The 21,641-nt window shown below is 33.4% G+C and overlaps 3 protein-coding genes and 1 pseudogene across 3 annotated transcripts; 3 read left to right on the forward strand and 1 right to left on the reverse strand.

Annotated features, from left to right (window-relative positions):
* The first annotated feature begins 363 nt into the window (after positions 1–363).
* On the forward strand, positions 364–2,621 carry LOC108478130 (pentatricopeptide repeat-containing protein At4g02750-like; annotated as a pseudogene).
* A 1,402-nt stretch (positions 2,622–4,023) lies between these two features.
* LOC108478191 (uncharacterized) lies at positions 4,024–9,514 on the forward strand. Its single transcript, XM_017780623.2, has 15 exons — positions 4,024–4,642; positions 4,741–4,917; positions 5,018–5,142; positions 5,228–5,366; positions 5,660–5,809; positions 5,896–5,949; positions 6,194–6,289; positions 6,374–6,433; positions 6,547–6,621; positions 6,702–6,755; positions 6,953–7,054; positions 7,147–7,779; positions 7,931–8,029; positions 8,126–8,233; positions 8,973–9,514. Exons 1-15 carry the CDS (start codon positions 4,238–4,240, stop codon positions 9,123–9,125), a joined length of 2,430 nt encoding a protein of 809 aa, XP_017636112.1. The 5' UTR covers positions 4,024–4,237; the 3' UTR covers positions 9,126–9,514.
* Positions 9,515–10,493: 979 nt separating this feature from the next.
* On the reverse strand, positions 10,494–15,129 carry LOC108478193 (E3 ubiquitin-protein ligase ORTHRUS 2-like). The gene is made up of 9 exons (XM_053022566.1): positions 14,546–15,129; positions 13,451–13,983; positions 13,057–13,182; positions 12,696–12,795; positions 12,548–12,609; positions 12,357–12,459; positions 11,962–12,106; positions 11,288–11,502; positions 10,494–11,153 (listed from the first exon to the last, which is right to left on the reverse strand). The coding sequence occupies exons 1-9, from the start codon at positions 14,990–14,992 to the stop codon at positions 10,887–10,889; spliced, it is 1,998 nt and encodes a 665-aa protein (XP_052878526.1). The 5' UTR covers positions 14,993–15,129; the 3' UTR covers positions 10,494–10,886.
* A 3,764-nt stretch (positions 15,130–18,893) lies between these two features.
* On the forward strand, positions 18,894–21,230 carry LOC108478194 (guanine nucleotide-binding protein subunit beta-like protein). The gene is made up of 2 exons (XM_017780626.2): positions 18,894–19,879; positions 20,875–21,230. Exons 1-2 carry the CDS (start codon positions 19,001–19,003, stop codon positions 20,974–20,976), a joined length of 981 nt encoding a protein of 326 aa, XP_017636115.1. The 5' UTR covers positions 18,894–19,000; the 3' UTR covers positions 20,977–21,230.
* Positions 21,231–21,641: the final 411 nt, after the last annotated feature.

Below are 21,641 nucleotides of genomic sequence, written 5' to 3' on the forward strand. Positions count from 1 at the left end.
TGGAAATAAGAGTTAAGAGAGATGTGAGAGCGTTTTCGAGTTGTTTTGCATTTTTCTTTTTTTTTGTGAATTTCTCACGAAATTATATAATCTTGAAAAGCATTTTGGATTTCGTTCAAGCCCACTAAGCAAAGTTCCTTAACGTTGGATTAGTTGGGATTTAAATTTTTGGATCTATTAGAAAAATGGTAAGAATGAAATAAATGATCTTTGTTTGTAAATGCCATGCAACAATATTAATTAACAGATGTAAAAGAAACTACAAAATAAATATATGGATAAACTACTAAAATAGTCATTTTTATTTGTCTCATGTTATATTTTAATCATTTATATTTGAAATGTTATAATTCGACACTCCAAATGCAGAAGTGAATCTTCAGCCAAGTAAATTAATTAATTTTTTATTAAATAAATTTAATTAATTGAATTTTCTAAATTAATTAATGAAAAATATTGATTTGATTTTCCGAAATAATCAAGGGCGAAGCCAGAACAAATTTTTAGGGGGTCGAATGAAATTTTAATTTTTTATAGTCTATATATTTATAATTTTTAAAGGATTAAATAGAATTTTTATAATTTTAGGGGGCCAAATTACAATTTTACATTTACTAATTTAAAATTTTAAGAAAAATTTAAGGGTCTAAACATAAATTTTCCAATTTAGGGGGGCCAGGGCCACTGCCAGCTCCCCCCTTATATTCGCCACTAGAAATAATCACACCCAATGCATCATATTAATTCTTGAATTGGAAAAAAAAAAAAAACCATTGGTCCTTTTATTTTTTGCAAAATGATGGTTTCTTTTCATGTTTTTCCATGACAGACAAAAAAGACATTCCTATATTTCTTTATTTGTTTATTGTAGGCATTCTTTTTCTTTTTCTTTGTCATTCTGCTCTTCTCTTCTACGATGGTAACAAAAAAAATTCAACTGTTGTTTCTTTTTAAATCGGGGAAAATTGGCTCTTAGGATAAAATTTTGTATTTTATTTTCATAAAAAGAAAAATTATCATCCCAACTAAACATTCACGTTATGCACAAAATGATGAGATTGAAGAAACTAGGAGATTGTTTAATGAATCTCCGGTTTAAGATGTATTTACATGGACAGCGATGGTGTCTGGTTATGTGCAGAATGGACAGGTTGATGAAGCTAGGGAAACTTTTGAGCAAATGCCACAAAAGAATATTGTTTCATGGAATGCAATGATTGCAGGCTATGTACAATGTAAGAGAATGGACATGGCTAGGAAATTGTTTGACAAAATGCCATTTCGAGATGTCACTACCTGGAATACAATGATCACGGGGTAGGCTCGGAGTGGTGAGATAGCTCATGCTAGGGACTTTTTTGATCGAATGCCTCGACGTAATCCTGTTTCTTGGGCAGCAATGATTGCTGAGTATGCTCAAATTGGTTATAGTGAAAAGGCTTTACGCCTTTTCGTGGACATGAAAAGAGACGGAGAAAGGTTGAATAGGTCATCATTTGCATCTGCCTTGAGCACGTGTGCGCATATTGCTGCTTTAGAATTGGGGATGCAGTTGCATGGGCAGCTGGTCAAGGCAGGATATGAAAGTGGGTCCTTTGTTGGAAATACCCTGCTTTTAATGTACTGCAAGTGTGGAGTCATAGAAGAAGCTTGTAGTGCATTTGAAGAGATAATGGATAAGGACATTTTCTCGTGGAATACAATGATTTCTGGTTATGCAATACATGGATTTGGTAAAGAGGCCCTAAAGATTTTCGAGTCAATGAAGGCTGCTGGTTTCAAACCAGACGATACAACTATGGTAATTATTAATTAATTTTAAAATTTAACTTGCTATTAGAAATACTCTGGCCATATGTTATTAATTCATTTCCTTAAACATATTCCACACTCAAGATATGGTGTCAACCATGCCCCAAAAATAGCATTTAAAAAAAGAATCACATGTCCTACCCTAGTGGTTAACTTGAGGTTTAGCTGAGATGAGTGTTAAAACGGCTTATCTTCTCAGAAATGAAAGGAATCTTTTAATCTGATGCAATACTGTTTCGATTTTCTATGGCAACCTTCGTCTAGGAGAGGCAATCGAGAAAACTCTTTAAATGTGGAATATTTTCTTCTACGTCATATAGTTCGTAGTTTTTTACTCGTGTAGTTTATTGTTTCAGGTCGGAGTACTGTCAGCTTGTAGTCATGCTGGCATAGTGGATAGGGGCATGGAATATTTCTACTCGATGAACCAAGATTATGGTAAAACAGCAATTTTACAACACTATAATTGCATGGTTGATCTTCTTGGCCGAGCTGATCGATTGGATGAGGCCCAGAAGTTGATCAGAAACATGCCCTTTGAACCAGATGCAGCAACATGGCGTGCTTTACTTGGTGCAAGCAGAATTCATGGCAATACCAAATTAGCTGAAATGGCTGCGGATATGATTTTCGAAATGGAAACTGAGAATGCAGGAAGGTGTGTTCTTCTCTCAAATTTATATCCAGCTTCTGGTAGATGGGATGATGTTAGTAAGGCGCGATTGAAAATCAGGGATACCGGCGTGGAGATAGCACCAGGGTGTATTTGGCTTGAGGTCTAGAACAAGATCCATACATTTTCAGTTTGAGTCAAGATTGAAATTTCAAATTCAATAAATATTGTAACTAAAAATGACCAAATAAGTGCTAATTTAAATAAAATAATAAACTACACCTTTAGTCATCCAATTTTCATAAATTTTCATTCTAGGCACCTTTAAATTTATGCTTTGGGTTTAAAATAGATGCTAATTTAAAAGTCTTAAATTAGGTGAAAATTATAAAATTATTTATTAATTATAGACATCCTATGTGGAAAATAGAAAAAAATGAGTTGGAATCTCATCTTGGATTTTTGTCTAAAGTGCTTAAAATGATTTAAACAATGATGCTTAAAATATAAACATTTTTTGTGTTTAAAATGAAAATTTATTAAATTTAGGTGATCTTCTATAGAGTTTACTCTTATCCAAATAAAAGAAATGTAAGAATCTAAAAAAGCAAAACCTTAAAACAAACATCAATCCCACAAGTAGTATTTTTTTTTCTTTTTTAATTTCTTCTTCTCACCTCGAAGTCTCAAGTGGCACTTCTATCTAGTTGTTCATGCTCAGCCTTCATCTTCTCACTATGTAAGAATGACAATGGAGTGAAGTAGGGTGGGGCAAATGTTGCTAAATTTATCATCACTCCACAATTGTCATATTTTACAATTTACAACACCAATTGTTTTACTTCACTATGAATGTAGAATCTCGAAAACTACTACTACGTTCGTGAATGTTGATGCATCCAAACTTAACCCACTTCAATTGAATTTTCGCTATTTATTTTTAATATTTTTAATTTTTTAAATGGAAGTAAATATTTAAACATAAAAATATGAATATTTTATAACATATTATTACACTTTTACCTTTTTAATAATTATATATGTACAATGATAATATAGCAATTTCGTATAGTGAAGTGGGGTGGGATAAATCAAGCAATTACCATAACCACTCTATACCTACTCTCTCCTAAAAAATTTCATCCCCCCCACATCCACTTTTCAAAAGAAAAAATTCATTCCATTCGGAACAGATTAGCTCAAGTTTTGCTGTCATTTTGATCCAATGTGCAACGTCATACATGAACTTTGATTTTGGGAGATTTTATACAAAAAAACTTGATTTGATTTAATTTTCACAAAATCACTAACGATATTATCAAATTAACACTATTTTCCATTTATATATTACATACACAAACAATTATATTAATTCGATTTTAAAACAAATTTATGTGTTAATTTCTTTAAATGCATACAGTTGACTCAAATTCAAATTTTCATGTATACATATAAACTAAAATTCGAGTTTCATGTGAATAATTACACCAAATCAAAATTTATGTATCAAATTGTACATTAAACCAAAGTTCATGTATAAATTCTAAATTTATCCCTTTTTAAATCTTGGCCCATGTCCATTAGCCGTTACTAGTTTTACAATTTAGACCCAATCTTAGTCCAAGAAATTTGGGTTCTTAGGGTTAGGGCACATCACATCATCATTCTTTTTGATCTTTTACTGATTTGTTTCTTTGCTGCTCCTGTAATTGCCGGTTGCCGTCTAAACTAAGTAATCCTGTTATATTTTAGGGTTTTAGCGTTCAGTTCCCACAACCCTAGAAACAGAATTGGGAAAATCAACTTCAATCAATGGTTTCAATGGTCAGTGGCTCAGCGGAGCCTCTCTCTGCATCGGGTCGGAGCTCAGAGAAGCTGAGCCTCCCATCCCTCCAATCCAAAATGAAAACTGATCCGGAAGGCTATGAAACGGAGCTCCATCTCATCCGCAATCAATTCTATTCCGCTCTTGAGCTATTTCAACAGCAAGCGGCTCTGAATTTCTCCTCCATCAGTGGCGTCGGTGCTGACCCAACTGTGGCTAAGGACCTCAGTGACCGTGCCATGTTCTTGGCCCATGTCACGCCGTTCTATCCCAAGCAGCTCGCTGAGTTCCCTTCCGATCTCGCAGCGTTTCTGAAATCATCTGCAAGGACTCTTCCGTCAGGGCTTAGATTCCATGCCACTCAAGCCGTCATTCTCCTCGTTAACCGGAAGGTGACTACGAAAAATTAGTTCGTTGTGAAAACTCAATTGGGCATTATTCTTGGATGTTTTGAATTTAACTACAAGTTTGGAATTTTGGTATTTGGCAGATTATTGATATAAAGGACACTTTATCGTTGTTCATGGAATTGCAGACACTAGATGATAGGAATTTGAGGAAATTAGCATTTTCTCATGTTGTTCATAGCATTAGAAGAATGAACAAGAATCATAAGAATGAGGCCAAGAATCGCTCCCTTCAGAATATCTTGTTTGGCTTATTGCAGGTCTTTGAACAATTCCAGTTAACAAAGCCATTGGAATAGTAGTTTACCTGATTTAGAATGTTGGCTTATTTTTTAAAAATATTTCTTCTTTTTATTATAGCAAGATGATGAAGCAAAAGCGAAAAGGTCTCTAATTACTTTATGTGAACTTCATCGAAGAAAGGTTTGGTTTGATGAAAGGACAGCAAATGCAATTTGTATGGCATGTTTTCATTCATCTTCTAGGTATGTATGATTTTTGTATGGTTAATAGTTGTTGTTTATGCTGTTGAGTGTTTAGTGAGTAAATTGTTTGTATTTGGTTTTGCAGAATAATGATTGCTGTGCTCTCTTTTCTCCTTGATTATGAGAAGATTGAAAACGATGATGAGGATTCAGATGATTTAAGTAGTGAAGATGAAATGACACAAAATCCCCACGTTGTTATCAGCAAAGAGACAGTTTACAAGGTTATTTCATCCTCTGATTCATTTTCAATTTTTTTTTTCTTTGATCCACTCTCATTTTTTGTTATTAGTGCCAGCTAAGTAATGTTTCCTTGTTCCTTGCTTAAAATACTCTTGGCTTTGGTAGCTATAGGATAAAACAAATAAGTTTTTGGTAATTGAAAAATACATATATATATACACGGCTGATGTATGGAATTTCCATGCTTAGCTGGTTTTTTCCTTTTAAGAATTCTAGTTGCTTGCTGTTTTTCTTTAGATCACAATATATATGGTTGGTTTTAATGAATTTACAGGCACACCATAAGGGTACAGCTGCTAGCAAGAAGAAAAAGAAAGCGAAACTACAGCGTGCTATTCGTAGCATGAAAAGGCAGCAACGCCTGTCATCAGAAAGTAGCAATTGTAGTTATTATTCACCCCTTTATCATCTGAAAGATGCACAGGTTAAACCCTCTTCTAACACCTTATTTATCACATTTTCTGTAATAATGTCTTTTGTAGAAATCATAAAATTCTGTTTTGCACCCAGGGATTTGTAGAAAAGCTTTTTTCTCGCCTTCAAACCTGCAATGAACGATTTGAGGTGAATGCTTTTCCTGATGTTTCTAATTTGGAAGATTTTACACTGCCCCACGTGGCAGATTCAACCTTCTGTAGCAATGATACTGTTTAGTGTTTTTTCTATTATTTTACATATTTCCTTGTGAATTGAACGCCTGACTTCAGGTTATAAAAGTTTTACTTAAGCTTACGTGTAGTTTGCTTTGACCTGTTAATTACCTCTTAATGCCTCACTAATTTCGATTTCCTCCTTTCTTTAACTTCAGGTTAAAATGATGATGTTGAAAGTAATTGCTAGAACAGTTGGCCTTCACCGTCTGATATTATTAAATTTCTACCCTTTTCTTCAAAGATATGTTCAGGTATGTTATCTATATTCAAGTGTTCTATTATAAACATAAGACTTGCTCTTGTTAATATGTGCCAAATATATTCTTCTTCTGCAGCCTCATCAGAAAGATATCACTAATTTACTTGCAGCAGCAGTTCAGGCCTGCCACGATATGGTATGGTTTTCGATTTGATAGTTTGAATGCATCATTTTAACTACTGTTTTTTATTCTCTTCGTACATTAGCTTTCTCTGGTTTCCTGCCATCAATTGAATCTTGTTTAAGCAGGTTCCTCCTGATGCAGTTGAGCCATTGTTCAAACAAATAGTAAACCAATTTGTTCATGATCGTTCACGCCCAGAGGTATTGATTGTTGCTTAAAAGCTGCTTTATATACCATTTTTCCTTTTACTGATTGATCAAATATTTGCTTCATGTTTTAGGCCATTGCTGTTGGACTGAATGTGATAAGGGAAATATGCCTGCGCATGCCTTTGGTAACTATCTATGTCATTTGGTTTCTGAATTCAGCCCCCCAACCACATGCACATACAAAATATGAAATTGACCTTATAAATCCCTTTAAAATGAATTAATCGCTATAAGTTACTGTTTTATTTCATTAGTGCTTTCAGTTATGCAGACTATATTGCTTAAAATCTTTTAAGACTAATCATTTATTTCTTGGTACTAGTTGATGACTGAAGATTTGCTACAAGATCTCGTATTGTATAAAAAGTCACATGAGAAGGCAGTTTCAGCTGCAGCTCGCTCGCTCATTACTTTGTTTAGAGAGGTATATATTTGTCTTTAGGTCTTCCTATACTTCTGCTTTGTTTCTTCTTGTACCTTGACTACTGCATGTTTCTCCTCTTGTTTTATTCTCAGGTTTGCCCATCACTGCTGGTTAAGAAGGACCGAGGCCGTCCAATGGACCCTAAGGCAAAACCAAAGTCATATGGAGAAGTCAATGTCCTTAGCAATGTCCCTGACATTGAATTATTGGAACAAGACGATGACATTGGTGGCAGTGAGGATGATGAAAGTGGAGATGAGGCTGTATCTATTAGTTCTGATGATGGCAATGAAGACAATGATGATGAAGAAAGCCAGTATACTGCAAATGATGGGAGTGAGGATGAAGATGTATTGGATGAAGAAGGTGATGAGAATGACAGTGTTGATGAATACGAGAGTGACATTGATGATGCCAATGAGGATGACAGTGATGATGAGGATAAGGGCGATACAGAGGAGTTGGAAACTGAAGAGGATGATTATACTGAAGAAGTTAGTGGTCCTTCTAAAGCAGGTGACAGTGCTGGAGATGGTGGAAATGAAGATCAAAAGACCAAGGCAAGTAAGAGAAAATTGTCTGATTTCGAGGGTCAACTTATTGCTGCTGATACAAGTCTTCGAGCTTTAAAAAGGTTGGCAGAGGCAAAGACGAGCCATGCTTCATCAGACTCAATGGATGGTATTCTCTCTGATGAGCATTTCCAAAGGATCAAGAAACTAAAGGTATGTTAAGTACGTTCTAACGAACCTAAAGATCAAGTTTACACCTTGTGCAGATTGATTTATTACACTTTCTATTGTAAGAAATATACTTCAAGACAAAGTTTCAGACATGGTAAACTCATCTTTTGGGGTCTTTCATTTATCTTATTAGGCTAAGAAGGAAGCAAAAACTGCTTTGGCTCAACAAGGGTTTAAGATTCCAAGTTCTGATCAACTAAGTTTCAAACGAGTAGATCCCTCAAAGCTTGAAGTATGTATTCTCTGTCTTAACCGATAAATATACTTTTCCGAGTCAATTACTGTTCCTATAAACGTGTATTCACAAAGTTCTATGCATTCTACTTAGGCCCATGTCCGACTCAGGCTTAGCAAGGAGGAAAGGCTAGCATTGGTAAAAGCAGGCAGGGAAGACAGAGGGCAGTACCAGGCTCGAACTGCCATCAAACAGAAAAAGGTATTTTGGTTGCTTTTACAACTTATGCTTTTTATGCTTTTGGGGTTTGAACGTTTTGTCCATTTAGATTTCCTTAAGGATAAATTCTGTTATTAGTCTCTGTACTTTATGAAAGTTATGCATTTAGTCACTATCCTTTAATTTGGTCATTTTTAATCCCTGTACTTTTCGAATTATAAAATTTCAGTCCTTACCAATCAATAACCGTTGAATTCATTAAGTTCTGCTATTTTTAAAATTTGATGCAGCAAACATATCATCATGTGTAATGTCATGTTAGCTTGTTATTTTCACATATTACTCACTAAAATCTAATTAATGGATTAACGACTATAATTTCTGTCAAGACTGAAATTTTAAAATTCGATAAAGTATAGGAATTTAGAATGATCCAATAAGAGAATATATAACCACAACTATATGCATGGTACAAGACTAGTAATTAAATTTAATCAAACAGATTTGACTGACTCTTTGAGTCAAGATTAAAATTTTAAAATCGAAAAAGTATAAAGACTAAAATTGGTCAAATAGAAGTACAGTGACTAATTGTAGAAATTAACCTTTCCTTGACATTATATGCACTATCCATTTAGATGTTGGTATTAGTTTTAGAAATATTAGTTCACCTGTAAGAGGATAAGTCTGGTAGAAAGAGAAAAAGCTTTGGATTTACTAATGGTGCTAGTCTGTTAACTATTTGTTTTGTTTCCTTTTCGTGTTGGACTTGTGTATGCAGACTGGTGGTTTAAGCAACCGTCAGAAAGAGCACAAGAAGTATATGCCGCTTGCTGCGAAGAAAGCCAAAGCTCAAAGATCTCGACAAGAGAAAAATAAGAAGAAGTCACGTTCTGGCAAACAGTTCCGTGGGAAGAAAGCTTGGAAGCAATGACAACATTATTTTTAACATTCATACTATTTCCATCCAACACAGGAATGCAATGATGTTTGAGCTGGATTGGTTGGTACTGGATTTGGCTGTGTATCGGTTTGGAGAATGGCACTGGATTGGTTGAACCGTGAATCGATACAAACTGATTGAATTGGTGAAAAAATCAATTGAATTGGCAGTTGAGTTGGCTTTTTTTTAAAGATAAAAGCTTGACCAGTTCAATAAAAGTACAAATGTTTAACAGTTTTATTTATATCTTTCCTTTTTGAGAACATGTTACGGTAGAGGTTTTTTCTTGTAACTTGACATTGTGTTGAAATGGATATTAAAACAGAAATTTTGACTTTGTTACTGCATGATAATGCGATATGTATATTTTTTTCTGGTAATTGCTTATGCATTTTATATTTTCTTTTGATTAATATGTTTATGTTGTTGGATTATTAAAATTCTTTAATTGATTTAATATTTAATATTTTTAAAATTATTTGACATATCTGGATTTTATAATATATAAGATAGTTAAATTGATTAAATATTATTTTGGTAAATAAATATCATCCTTATTATTACAGTAAAAATTATTAAAATATATTATTTTGATATCTTTTCCGAAGTTTTACTTATACGAGCATTATAAATAAATAATATAAAAGAACAGAGAACGAAATTGGAAAAGATGAGAATTCAGCTTTGAGAGAAAATTGGGCATTTGAGGGTGGTTTGAATGGGCTAGCGATCCCAGGTATTCATTGATAGAAAGGGAAGAGGGCCCAGCATTAGAGTGGTGCACGCGCAACACAGGAAACCAGTTTACCTAATTGGGTAAAAGATTGGTTGATTTGACTAGACATGGCGTTGGATCGAAAAATGCCTAATTGCATTTAAATTTGTCAGAAAGATGAACCGGCTTTTGTAAAAACAAATTTATTTACATCGATTCTTTTGTATTTTCTTGCATTATACATATAAATTTTAATGAATTCAATGTCTTTCACTATGTATAAAATAATTGTTTTTATTTTATTATACTCAAAAGTACAAATGACAATATCCTGAACTCACTTGTTGAATTTTTTATTCCACTAAGATATACATAATACAAATACATTTTAGTCAATTGTCAAACTTCGAATGGCTATGTTTTCTTTTTTCACATAGTACAAGTGAATTCTTATCTGTCGACCAGTAACGAAGAAAAAAACTCCACAAACAATATTGAATGATGTCATCATTCTCAACCTGCATGTACCATTCTTTCTGTTCAACTGGCAATTTTAGGATAATAAGACAGTTACCATACAAAAGACATTTACCGATGATCAAACTGACAAACTATCAATTCGTCAGTAAAGCTGGTTTAACCAATTTGTTTAAATAAATCAATATTAAAAATTTAATTCAATCAACCCGTATTGATTCTTAAATCAATTGAGTCAATACTCTTTCTCCAAACCGATATTGCGTCTGATTCCCAATTCAATCAATCTGACCCGCTATTCTAGCCCAATTCAAACAACCTTGATTACCACATCAAAAACTACTAAACGAAGGGAATTTTTTTTATGATCCATAGAAAGCTTCAATGATCTAAATTGAATTGTTCTGCACCAATAAAAGAACTGTGGAATTGATCCACAAGCATAAAACTAAAAACTGATACAATTTTCAGCACAAAATGAAAAGTAAACCCAGAAAAACAAAACAGGTCATTCAAGTTCAACGTCAGACGATTGCACCTGGAAGGTATGTGACAGAGAGTCATTCACCGTCAGCTACTACTTGAGTCGTATCCACTTTCATCCTCTTGCTAGTTCTTTTCTGATCAGAATCCGGAGGAGGATTCTGCAAGTCATCTTTCGGATCAGGGTTCTTGGTTTTCTGGGCAGTTTCACTGTCACCAGAACCTATGTCTGCATTTTCCTCTGACTCGTCCACCTGTTCCTCACTCAACTCTTCAACAGCGTCCTGATTCTCCTCACTCTTTTGCTTCAGTGACTCTATCACACCCATTAGTTCTCGGTTGACCTAACACATTAGTTCCGTAAACTTAGTTACAACCAACTGAAGATAGTAGAATTGTCCAGCAAGTAACCTTATAATCTATTTTCAAGCAACTTTTTTTCTGAAAGCAAAACATTTCTGCAAATAACATGACACACCTGAAGGTTTTGAAGAAAATCAGAGATATCGGTTGGGCAAGAAGGACAATGGAGCACATTTTTTTGTGATCTGAGTGTCCGGCCACCTTTGCTTCTCTCTCGAATAGCAGTCTTACCAGAAAATGCAGCTTCAAAACAAGATTTGCAGAAGTTGTGGGCACAAGGAGTTGTAACTGGAAGATTCATAACTTGCCGACAGATTAGACAACTAAACTCTGCACATAAAGCATACCACAAATCAGTAAGAAAGCTTTCGGGAGAGATGAATAAATACGTATTAAGCATATATTTTATTTACAGTTAAAGTACCTAGGAGGTTGCTGTATCATAGGGACTAGATTAAATTATTCCCTCTATTATTCTATAGAACAATTTAGTCCCTATACTATTAAAAAGAATCAAATCAGTTTAAATTGTAACATGGTTAACATTTACAGTATAAAAAATAACTTCAAAATTATTTTTTTTCAATTGTAGTTAAATTGCAAACAAAAAAATTCCATTACAGAAGAATCAAAACTTTAAAAATATTAACTCTGTTAAATGGTAAAATGTTAACTTTATTCCAATTAAGCCTTGTTGGATTCTTTTTAATAGTAAGGGGACTAAATTGATCCATTTAATAGTAGGGGGACGAAATATTAACTCTGTTATGGAAGGAAAAAGAGAACAACCTTTGAGTAGTCTTTCTCTTACAGTTGTAGTATGTGCTTGCCTTATAGCTTTCCTTGCCCTTTTCCTATCTTCGAGATCAGCCGCATTCACTGGCCTTTTGCTAGGAGGCGGTGGTTTTTTCCATCTCCAGCGATTGTCCTCTTCCTAATTGAATTAAGAATCACACAAGCACGTGGAAAGAGGAATCAGATTGTAGGTGTGATATCAAAGACCAACCTCTAAAAGGGAGGTGTTTCACTATTTAACTCCACTAGTTATAAATGATAAAATGAATCTCCAACACAAAATACTCACAACAACGTTTGTCATCAAATTGAATTCTATTTAGCAGATGAAACCTTATTAGAAAAGAAAATGAAAATAAACAAATCTCAGTAGAAACTGCATCTCTTACATCAAAGTCCCATGATGGACTTTCCTTTCTCTCAAATACATCAGTTGCCTTCTTCAGCTCGGGAATGGCTGGTAAGGGCCTAGGTAGATCTCCATGATCATCACTACATTATTAATGTTCAAGAAAGCTTAGTGGAGCTAAAGAAGAGAGGAGAGCAGTAGCCCACAAATATATATATGAAAGGCAGAAACCTTGTCCAAGGGGCTGGCTCATTGTCGCATCTCACAAACAAATATCGGCAAACTTTAAATCCCTGATGAAAGAATATCCTATCAATAAACTAATCTATAAAGATCTGAGTAGCAAGCAACTTTGATGTGTCTGATAGATATATGATACCTGTATTCCAACTTTTCTCCAACATTTTTCAATTCTGTAAATTCCATCATATCTCACACCTTTCTCTGGGGCATATGAAGAACGTTTTTCTTTGTGAGACCTACACATCAAGATAAAACAAAAGTTTTTAGTAAGTAAAAATAGTTTCATTGGAGTAGGTCTCTATGATAAGACTGTTGACTCAAGAAGCAAACATCTAACATGGATTGATTTGGCACAACCAAGACAAAGAAACCCATTGCCGTTGGAACCTTAAAAATGAAATGTTAACCTATTATTGAAGCTTCAATTGCCCTTTGCACACATATTGACTACCAATTATAGAAACAAAGAGAGTTAAGCTTCATGTAATGAGAATTGCCTTACAACTCGGACAGGATAGCCCATTTTGCAGCTTACTCGCAAAGCCTCATTCATCTTCTCAAATTTTTGATCAAATGACTGTTCCTTGTTTGTCCGCTTATTTCCACTGAGATCTCTACCCCCACTGCCATCAACACCCAGAGATATAAACAATTGTCAAATGGCCACATGAATAAACGTCAATAGATAAACTTCTTCAGCTAACAAGGAAAAAGATAATAATATTGACACTCTGTAACTGACTGTTCTTGAATAAATAAAGTATTAAACAGTAACAAATCATTAACATCCGCTGGACTAAACAGTCATCAATGCACTTTCATTTTACAAACATGTACAATGAAAATGATGGGATAGCATGCTACTCATATGTATAACCTTTTGAAACAAACCTTCCTGTGTACAGAAACCACTCCCCATGATCCTCGTCATCCTCATAACCTCCTGAGAGAGCTACAGATTGAGCACCATAGTTCGACTGACCAGCAATGCCTGCAACATGTGGAAGGTGAGCACCCCATTGCCGGCATTCCAATCTGTCTTCCCAACATTCACCAACAAGCACACCCTGGTTTCTAGCTGGATCATTTTCAGCTGTGATTGGTCCAAAATGATCAGGTGGTACAGTCACAAATATCTTCCCACTAGCAGCATTAGCTTTTCCAGGTTTTTGTGCTCTCTCTGTAGTGAAAGCCTTGTCAGGCCGATCTTGATTTTGTACAAAATGGTAAACTTTCATAGGCCCTGCAGCTACATTTGATTTCGATAGCTTTGCCATTCTTATAACAGATACAAGTGTAGAATTAATACGAGGCTGACTTGCCATTTTGGGGGGAATTGTTGAGCGACATTTTGCACAAGTACGCTTCCCTTGCCCTATCCATTTCTGGAAGCATTTAAGGCAGAAATTGTGGCCGCAAGGTGTCTGTAGCAACATGAATTACACATATATCAACATTTTATATGCATAAACATGTAATGTAACTTTGAAGATGAAAACAAATATCTGACTCCAATGACATAACAACCGCTTTTGATTATAAACATTAACAAACTAGTTGAAACTAAATAGCCAAAACATAATATGACATGTAACTCAAAAGAATAGCATCACTTATAGTTGCAAACTAGATGGCCTTTTAAAGCTGCATACTATAATTAAGTTCACAAGTAATTCAGTTTCATGAAGTGAAACATTTTGAACAGAAAAGAAAAATACTATGAAGCTACAATATAAGATTCATGCTATATATTTTTTTTCATTTATTTGTTCCTTTCTTCAAATATATTTACGTTAAATATCATTCGTATTTGCATCTAACTTTTTACCAATTGATTTTTATAAATGTATTTGATCAAAATAACACAGCTTAAATTTAAAGCACCATCTAGGGGGGAAAGGGCTAGGACGTTAAATGATAAGGAACTCAGCAGAGCTTAACATTTCTGAGAATAACATTGGGGGAAAACAAAAGAAAAAAACGAACCGTAACAGGTCTGTCAGGTAACTGCATGCAAAACGAACAGTTTAAGCTTCCATCAAGAACGTCCAAAAATGAGCTCTCTTTCTCTTTCCCTTTCTTCTCTTTATCCCCATCTTCTTCGACTCTCCCGCTCACCAGCTCCTGCCTCTTCCTCGCCTTCTCCTTCTCCGTCAACGATTCATCCGACTCTATTGCCCTTATCGCTGCGAATAGCTCGCTAGAGGTCCCATCTAAGGCGCCCGCAGCAGAAGGAAGAGGATCTCCGGAACAGTCAGGGCACTGCCATTGCAATGTAGAAGCTAGGGTTTCGGGAGGAGAAGCCAAGCAAGCCACGTGCCAAGGAGTCGCGCACGTGCTACAAGTCAGGGTTTCCTCCGCGAGAGGGGTGACCTTGCAGCGCATGCACGCGCCGTCTCCGTCGCATGGAAGCTGGACGCTATCGTGCGCCATTAGTAACAAGCAATGAAATGTTGATGCGCACGTTAAGAGACGTCGGATTTGGTGATGGGACTTTCGAGAGAAACCAAAAAAAAAAAAAAAAAAAGAGATGGAGATTGGGCAGAAATGGATGAAAGAAATATTTTACATATATTGAAAAAGAATTTGAATTTCAAAAAATGGAGGGGAACAGAAAATTTGCGCTTGACGATATTGACCTTGCTTGATTCATTTTTTTAAGTTTCTGCCATTTTAATTTTGAAAATTACTATTTAAATTCTGATAAAACAAAGCTTTATAATTTCAATAATCTACATACAAAAATACAAATAAACCATTTTAATATTTTAATAATTCATTTACTTTTGATTTGGAAAAATATATCAATAACCATCCAACTGCTTATTGTCCGGGACCAGAGGGAGGGACTGCTTTGGAATTGATGATAAATATATAATTATGAAGGTTCTACCCTTTTGACTTTGCCTTTATTGAAAAATAATAATAATTAGATAAATATGACTTAAGAAAAAGTAAAATTTATATAAAATAATTTAATAAATAACACTTTCAATTTTAATTTCTTATTTGATATATTTACTCAAACACTCTATCTTTTTATTTTTAATATTTATTAAAACGAATTCATAATTAATCTTTCACGTTTTGTAGTTCATTAATAATGTAAATACTAATTATAAATTTAAAATTATTCTATATCTAAAACAAAATCCAACTCTCAACTATTAACTAAAATTAGAAAAATTCTTATTATCTTGTCTGACTTCCACGTGAAACACCACCATTCTAATTCGTCATTCTTGAGATATAATAAAATATTATAATAATAATAAAGGGCGTTACTTTAGAGACACGAAAACAACCACCCACCATTTTAAATTCGGCCATGCTATGGGGGTAGCTTGTATAGTTGTTGGCAAAGTAATAGATCACAATAAATTAAAAATTAAAAATTAAAAAAAATAATAATAGTGTAATTTATAACTGTTTAAGGACTTAGCTGTAGAGCTCTTACTGGTTCGGGTTCGGCCAGTCCGTGATCTTATTTAAAATATACATTAAATGTAGATTTTTTTTTGGTCCGACCCATTAGTTTGTTTTAGTGTTTAAATATTAATAAATTATAAAAATATATATTTATGTTATTGTTAATTTTACCTATTTTGTAATTAAATTTTTTATTTAAATTAAATTAAGACTAATTCAATGATATAATTCAAATTTGGGTCAACTAAACCTATCAACTCATGTACAAGTCTAGTAAATTGGTGATAACTTAAGTCAATAAAATAACTTGAAATTTTGAAGATTTTAATAAAAATATTATGTTTAAAAATTTAAAATATAAGTCAATTTTCGGATTTAATAAACGAGATTTAAACCTCATCTTATTTTTTTAATTTTATAATGTTATTTCTCAATCTTATATTACATGAAAAATAAATATAGGGTTTTTATTTAAAATTTTAATAAAACTAAATATTAGCTAAAAATAATATATGTTATAGGAATTAGAATATGCAACACGTTTAAACACAATTGAATTGACTATTTATAAATACGAATGAGTTAGTATAAATTTAAATTTCATAAATTGAGTTTGACTAAACTTAAACATCTATATATAATGTAAATATCATACATGAATTGAACTCCAACCTAATTCAGTTCAAATTTGTTTGTTTAGTTTTTAAAATTATTGAAACTATCATTCATGATTTGAATTTATTCTCAATTTTTATATCAATCGGGATTTTGATTTTATTTTTATAAAAGAAAAATGCTTTATGACTTGTAGGTATTATTTGATAAAATTTCTAGATATTCTTTCATAAACGTTTCTAAAAAATAAAATTTAAAGTAAGTAAACAACAACAAATTGTACATATATTTTAAATGTGTGATATTTCTAAGCATTTATCAATAATTTTAATATAACTTTTTTAACTATTCACATAGAATAGTAAGGAATTCAACGTCTTTTAAATAAAGTTTCCTTATTCAAAATTTTATTTCAACTTTAAATTTAGTTGAAATTTAATGCAACTATTAAGTACTAATAAATATCTTAAAAAATCATTCTTTAATATAATTTGCTCATATTTCATTTACGCACTATTTATTCCTTTTGATCCAAAACGTTAATTTTCAACATTTCTTACCTTGATAAAAAAAACCTTTCTAAATTTTCACACAAAAAAATAATTAGATTTTTAAAAGTCGAGATATTTTTTCTAGTTAGGAGGTTATTCAAAATTTGAGCGAAATTAAATAAAAATATTAAGATCATAAGATGAGTTTAGACAAATAAATTAGGATTTTCAAAATATGTGCAAAATTTAGATTCTAAAATTCAAAGTATCGATCCAATTTGATTAAACCGATCTTCAAGTTTATAATATTTTTTTCCTTTATATTATAGCATTTATATTATATGAAATAAATATACAATATTATAATATTAAGATGTTTATTTTAAAATTTAATAAAATAATATATATGTAGTAAAGATATATATAATAAATAAAATAATAATGTTTTAAATTTATTTATTTATTTGAATAGGTTAATAATTTACCAATATTAATAAAATTGGACAAAATTGAATCTCATCCTTCAAAATTGGACCAGGCCTAAGCAACTATCTTGGTACTAATACCAAAAGGACCTTTCTCAAACCCAAATTGGCAATTGAACCCAACCAAAAGAAGTTTGAACCACAAATGAAAAATAGTAGGTCATTTTATTATAAAGATTAATTCAAAATACTCCATATATAATTAAATGGATAAATTTAGTCATTATATAAGTAAAAGGAAATAAGTAAGACAATTTTAACATAATTAACATTTACAAATAAAAAATATTTATTTTTAACAAAGTTAATATTTATATAGTTTTTTATAATTTTGTAAAATATTTTTTATTGAACCACGAATGAAAAAAGAAGAAGCATTCATATAAGTATATATATATCAGACAACAAATGTTAATTCTATAAGTTTATTTTGTTTTTCTACTACTGTCGTGATTAAATTTATTCATTTAATAATAAGACGATTGATTTGAACGATTCTTATAGTAGAGTAACTTGACAATACGTTCATAAAAATAAAAAAACCCTACTCCTTATTGATAGAAAATAAGGCGAGAACAACTTGTTTACTAGGTTAACCCTTCCAACGAGGGAGAAATTTAAAATAAACTACATGTGAACCTTGATATAGTGTGTAATGCTAAACATGAACATTGATTTTGCACAATTTTATTGTGTACATATATCACATTTTGTTTTAGAAAATTTTTTATGCAATGTGCAATATTATACATGAGCTTTTACTCTAATATAAAAATAAATATAAATTGATGTATTTTTTAATGTGTACAATTGATTCACAGTCAAAGTTTTGTATAGATTTGAATTATAATCAAAGTTTTATGTGTATAAGTGCATGCAATCAAAATTCATACAATTACATATTGAAATTTTATTTATATTTTTTATTTATCCCTTTCAATAATTAAATTATATAAATCAAAATTATCAAATTGACTTAGGGACCAAATTAAACGTGGATGAAACATTGAAGACCCAAAAGCAATTAATAAAAGAAGCTAAATTTAACACATCTACATCTATACTAATTTAAGACTTTAGATTGAGTTTAAGTTGGAAGTTAATCTGTAAGTATTGAAGAATAAATTTATTAAAATTTAAAATGAGGATTAAATTAATAAAAATATAAACATCAAACACTAATACTTGAGTGACTAAGTGGGTAGTTTACTTAGAAAAAATTAAAAATTACAGGGAATAACTAAAGAAATTCACAACTTTCTAACTAAGTTCCAATTTGCGAAGCCCTAATTCCCTATGGACCGGTACTATATATACTTCTTATACTCGCTCATAATCGGTTCTCAGACACTTCTTAGCCCTTCACTTTCTTCCCTCTGAAACCCTAAACCGCCGCCGCCGCCCGTCAAACGCCGACGAAAATGGCTTTCGAGGGACTAGTTCTCCGCGGCACCATGCGAGCCCACACTGACATGGTAACAGCCATCGCCACTCCCATCGACAACTCCGATATGATCGTCACTTCCTCTCGCGACAAGTCCATCATCCTTTGGCACTTGACCAAAGACGAAAAGACCTACGGTGTCGCTCGCCGCCGTCTCACCGGCCACTCACACTTTGTTCAAGACGTTGTTCTCTCTTCTGACTCCCAGTTCGCTCTCTCCGGTTCCTGGGACGGTGAGCTTCGTCTTTGGGATTTGAACGCCGGAACCTCCGCTCGTCGTTTTGTCGGCCACACCAAAGACGTGCTCTCCGTTGCTTTTTCAATTGATAATCGTCAGATCGTTTCGGCTTCTCGTGATCGAAGCATTAAGCTCTGGAACACCCTTGGTGAGTGCAAATACACGATCCAAGATGGTGATGCTCATACGGATTGGGTCAGCTGTGTTCGTTTCAGCCCAAATAATCTGCAGCCTACCATTGTTTCAGCTTCTTGGGACAAGACTGTGAAGGTTTGGAACTTGACTAACTGTAAGATTCGCAACACACTGGCCGGTCACTCCGGTTATGTGAACACTGTTGCGGTTTCACCTGATGGTTCATTGTGTGCTAGTGGCGGAAAAGATGGTGTTATTTTGTTGTGGGATTTGGCTGAAGGAAAGAAGCTTTACAGTCTTGACGCTGGTTCTGTTATTCATTCGCTTTGCTTTAGCCCCAACAGGTACTGGCTCTGTGCTGCCACTGAGCAGAGCATCAAGATCTGGGATCTGGAAAGTAAGAGTATTGTGGAAGACTTGAAGGTTGATCTCAAAGCTGAGGCTGAGAAATCTGATGTCACCGACAATGCAAACAAGAAGAAGGTAATAATATCCTTTATTATTATTACTACTACTTCTTCAAAGTCCCTTAATTTGCTTATATTTGTTTGCTAGTTAATCTGTTTTTGTTTATTTCAATGTAAATAGTTTGTGTGATACTTTAGTGGCAATGTAGCTTTACTATGATTATTTATTATTTCAATTTCATCCCAAGGATCCGATTAGCTTTTGTATTTTGACCTATAAAGATGTAGATTATAGAATTTAGCTGCTTGGTAAATACCATTTATCATAAAACTTTAGTAGCAATGTAGCTGTTCTATGAATATTTATCCTAAAACTTGCTGTACAATATATTATTAGCTGCTTGGTGAAATACCATTTACCTCGAATGAATTAAGACTGGCATTTTAATTTTAGTTACCCTTTTTTGTTGATTGATTTGTACTTCCAAAAATCATCTATATTTTCCAGAATCTTATTCTGTTTCCAGAAATTGTAATGTTTGTGGAATGGAAGTTATTTGGTGATTAGGCATGTCTATGTTTCATATGAAAGCTGCATTTGTTAACACAATCTTGCTAAGTAAAGTTTATTTTTTCCACACATACTATTGCTGTAAGCCTCAAAGCTTTGAACTTATCATGTTTTGGTACAACTCACACACCACTGATAGGAGCAAATTGCTTCCATGCACACACTACTATCTGACAATTACTGTGCCATGAGCCCTCGGCTTGGGTATGGGGTGAACACCCTTCGCTAATGGGCCAAATGCTGGGGTTCTTAACTTGTCTTTATGATACCCCAGAGTAGGTTGTGCTCTGAAATCTGCATCATTTTAATCCCTTTTAGTTGTCTTAATTAAGTTTATATTGGTTTATTTGCCGTACTGATTACTGTTTTGAGTGGCTCTCTCAATTCAGCGATTAGCTTTGTCATTTGTCAGGAGAATGATGGAATTATATTTATTATAATGCAAACAAATGTTAATCAAACAATTAAAAGAATGCCATTATTGTGTGTGGAATTTGCAGGTGATATACTGCACAAGCTTGAACTGGAGTGCAGATGGAAGCACCTTATTTAGTGGTTATACAGATGGTGTAATCAGAGTTTGGGGAATTGGTCGATACTAAGACCAACATTCATGCATGCATGTTGTGCCTTCCAATGAGTAATCATATAGTATGAAGGAACATGTAGTGATACTTTTAGTTGCTTCTCTTAGCATTTTCAAACCTTTTTAAAGATTTTGTTTAAAATGTTGTAAGGATTGCTTTTATTTTGTTTGGAGGTTTTCATTGAGCCCTATGCTCTTATGTTATTTTGGTTTGGTTGTTACATTAGAAGATATTTTACTTATTTACGTGAGTTGTTACCTTATATAAAATGTGTGCCGCAGCTTTTGAGACCGAATTAAATCTCACAAGAGTATTCAGAAAATCATCGCACTTTTTGTTACCTTGCTCCTATATATGTCGATAAGTAAACCAAGTAATACATGGTAAAAGTAGCATAAAGGTGGCTTGTGTTAGGAGTCCAAGGGGTTGGTTTACTTTTGAGAATGCTTTGTTTGCCTTGCTCTTCTTCGGACAACTTTATTTTTGCTTCCTGAAGAAGGGAGAAGTCAGTTGATTCTTCCGAAGAACCGGAAGCGAAGCGCTATGCCGGGGTAGGGGGACGGGAAAAGAAACGGCTCCGAAGAAAGAAATTGGGGTTCCCAATGCTTCTCCACGCCCAACGAGATGCGCCAACCTCGGGATGCTTTACTCCTAACCCCACAAGGTTCCGAGACGGAGCT

Source organism: Gossypium arboreum, chromosome 12, assembly GCF_025698485.1.
Source record: "Gossypium arboreum isolate Shixiya-1 chromosome 12, ASM2569848v2, whole genome shotgun sequence".
Taxonomy (NCBI): domain Eukaryota; kingdom Viridiplantae; phylum Streptophyta; class Magnoliopsida; order Malvales; family Malvaceae; genus Gossypium; species Gossypium arboreum.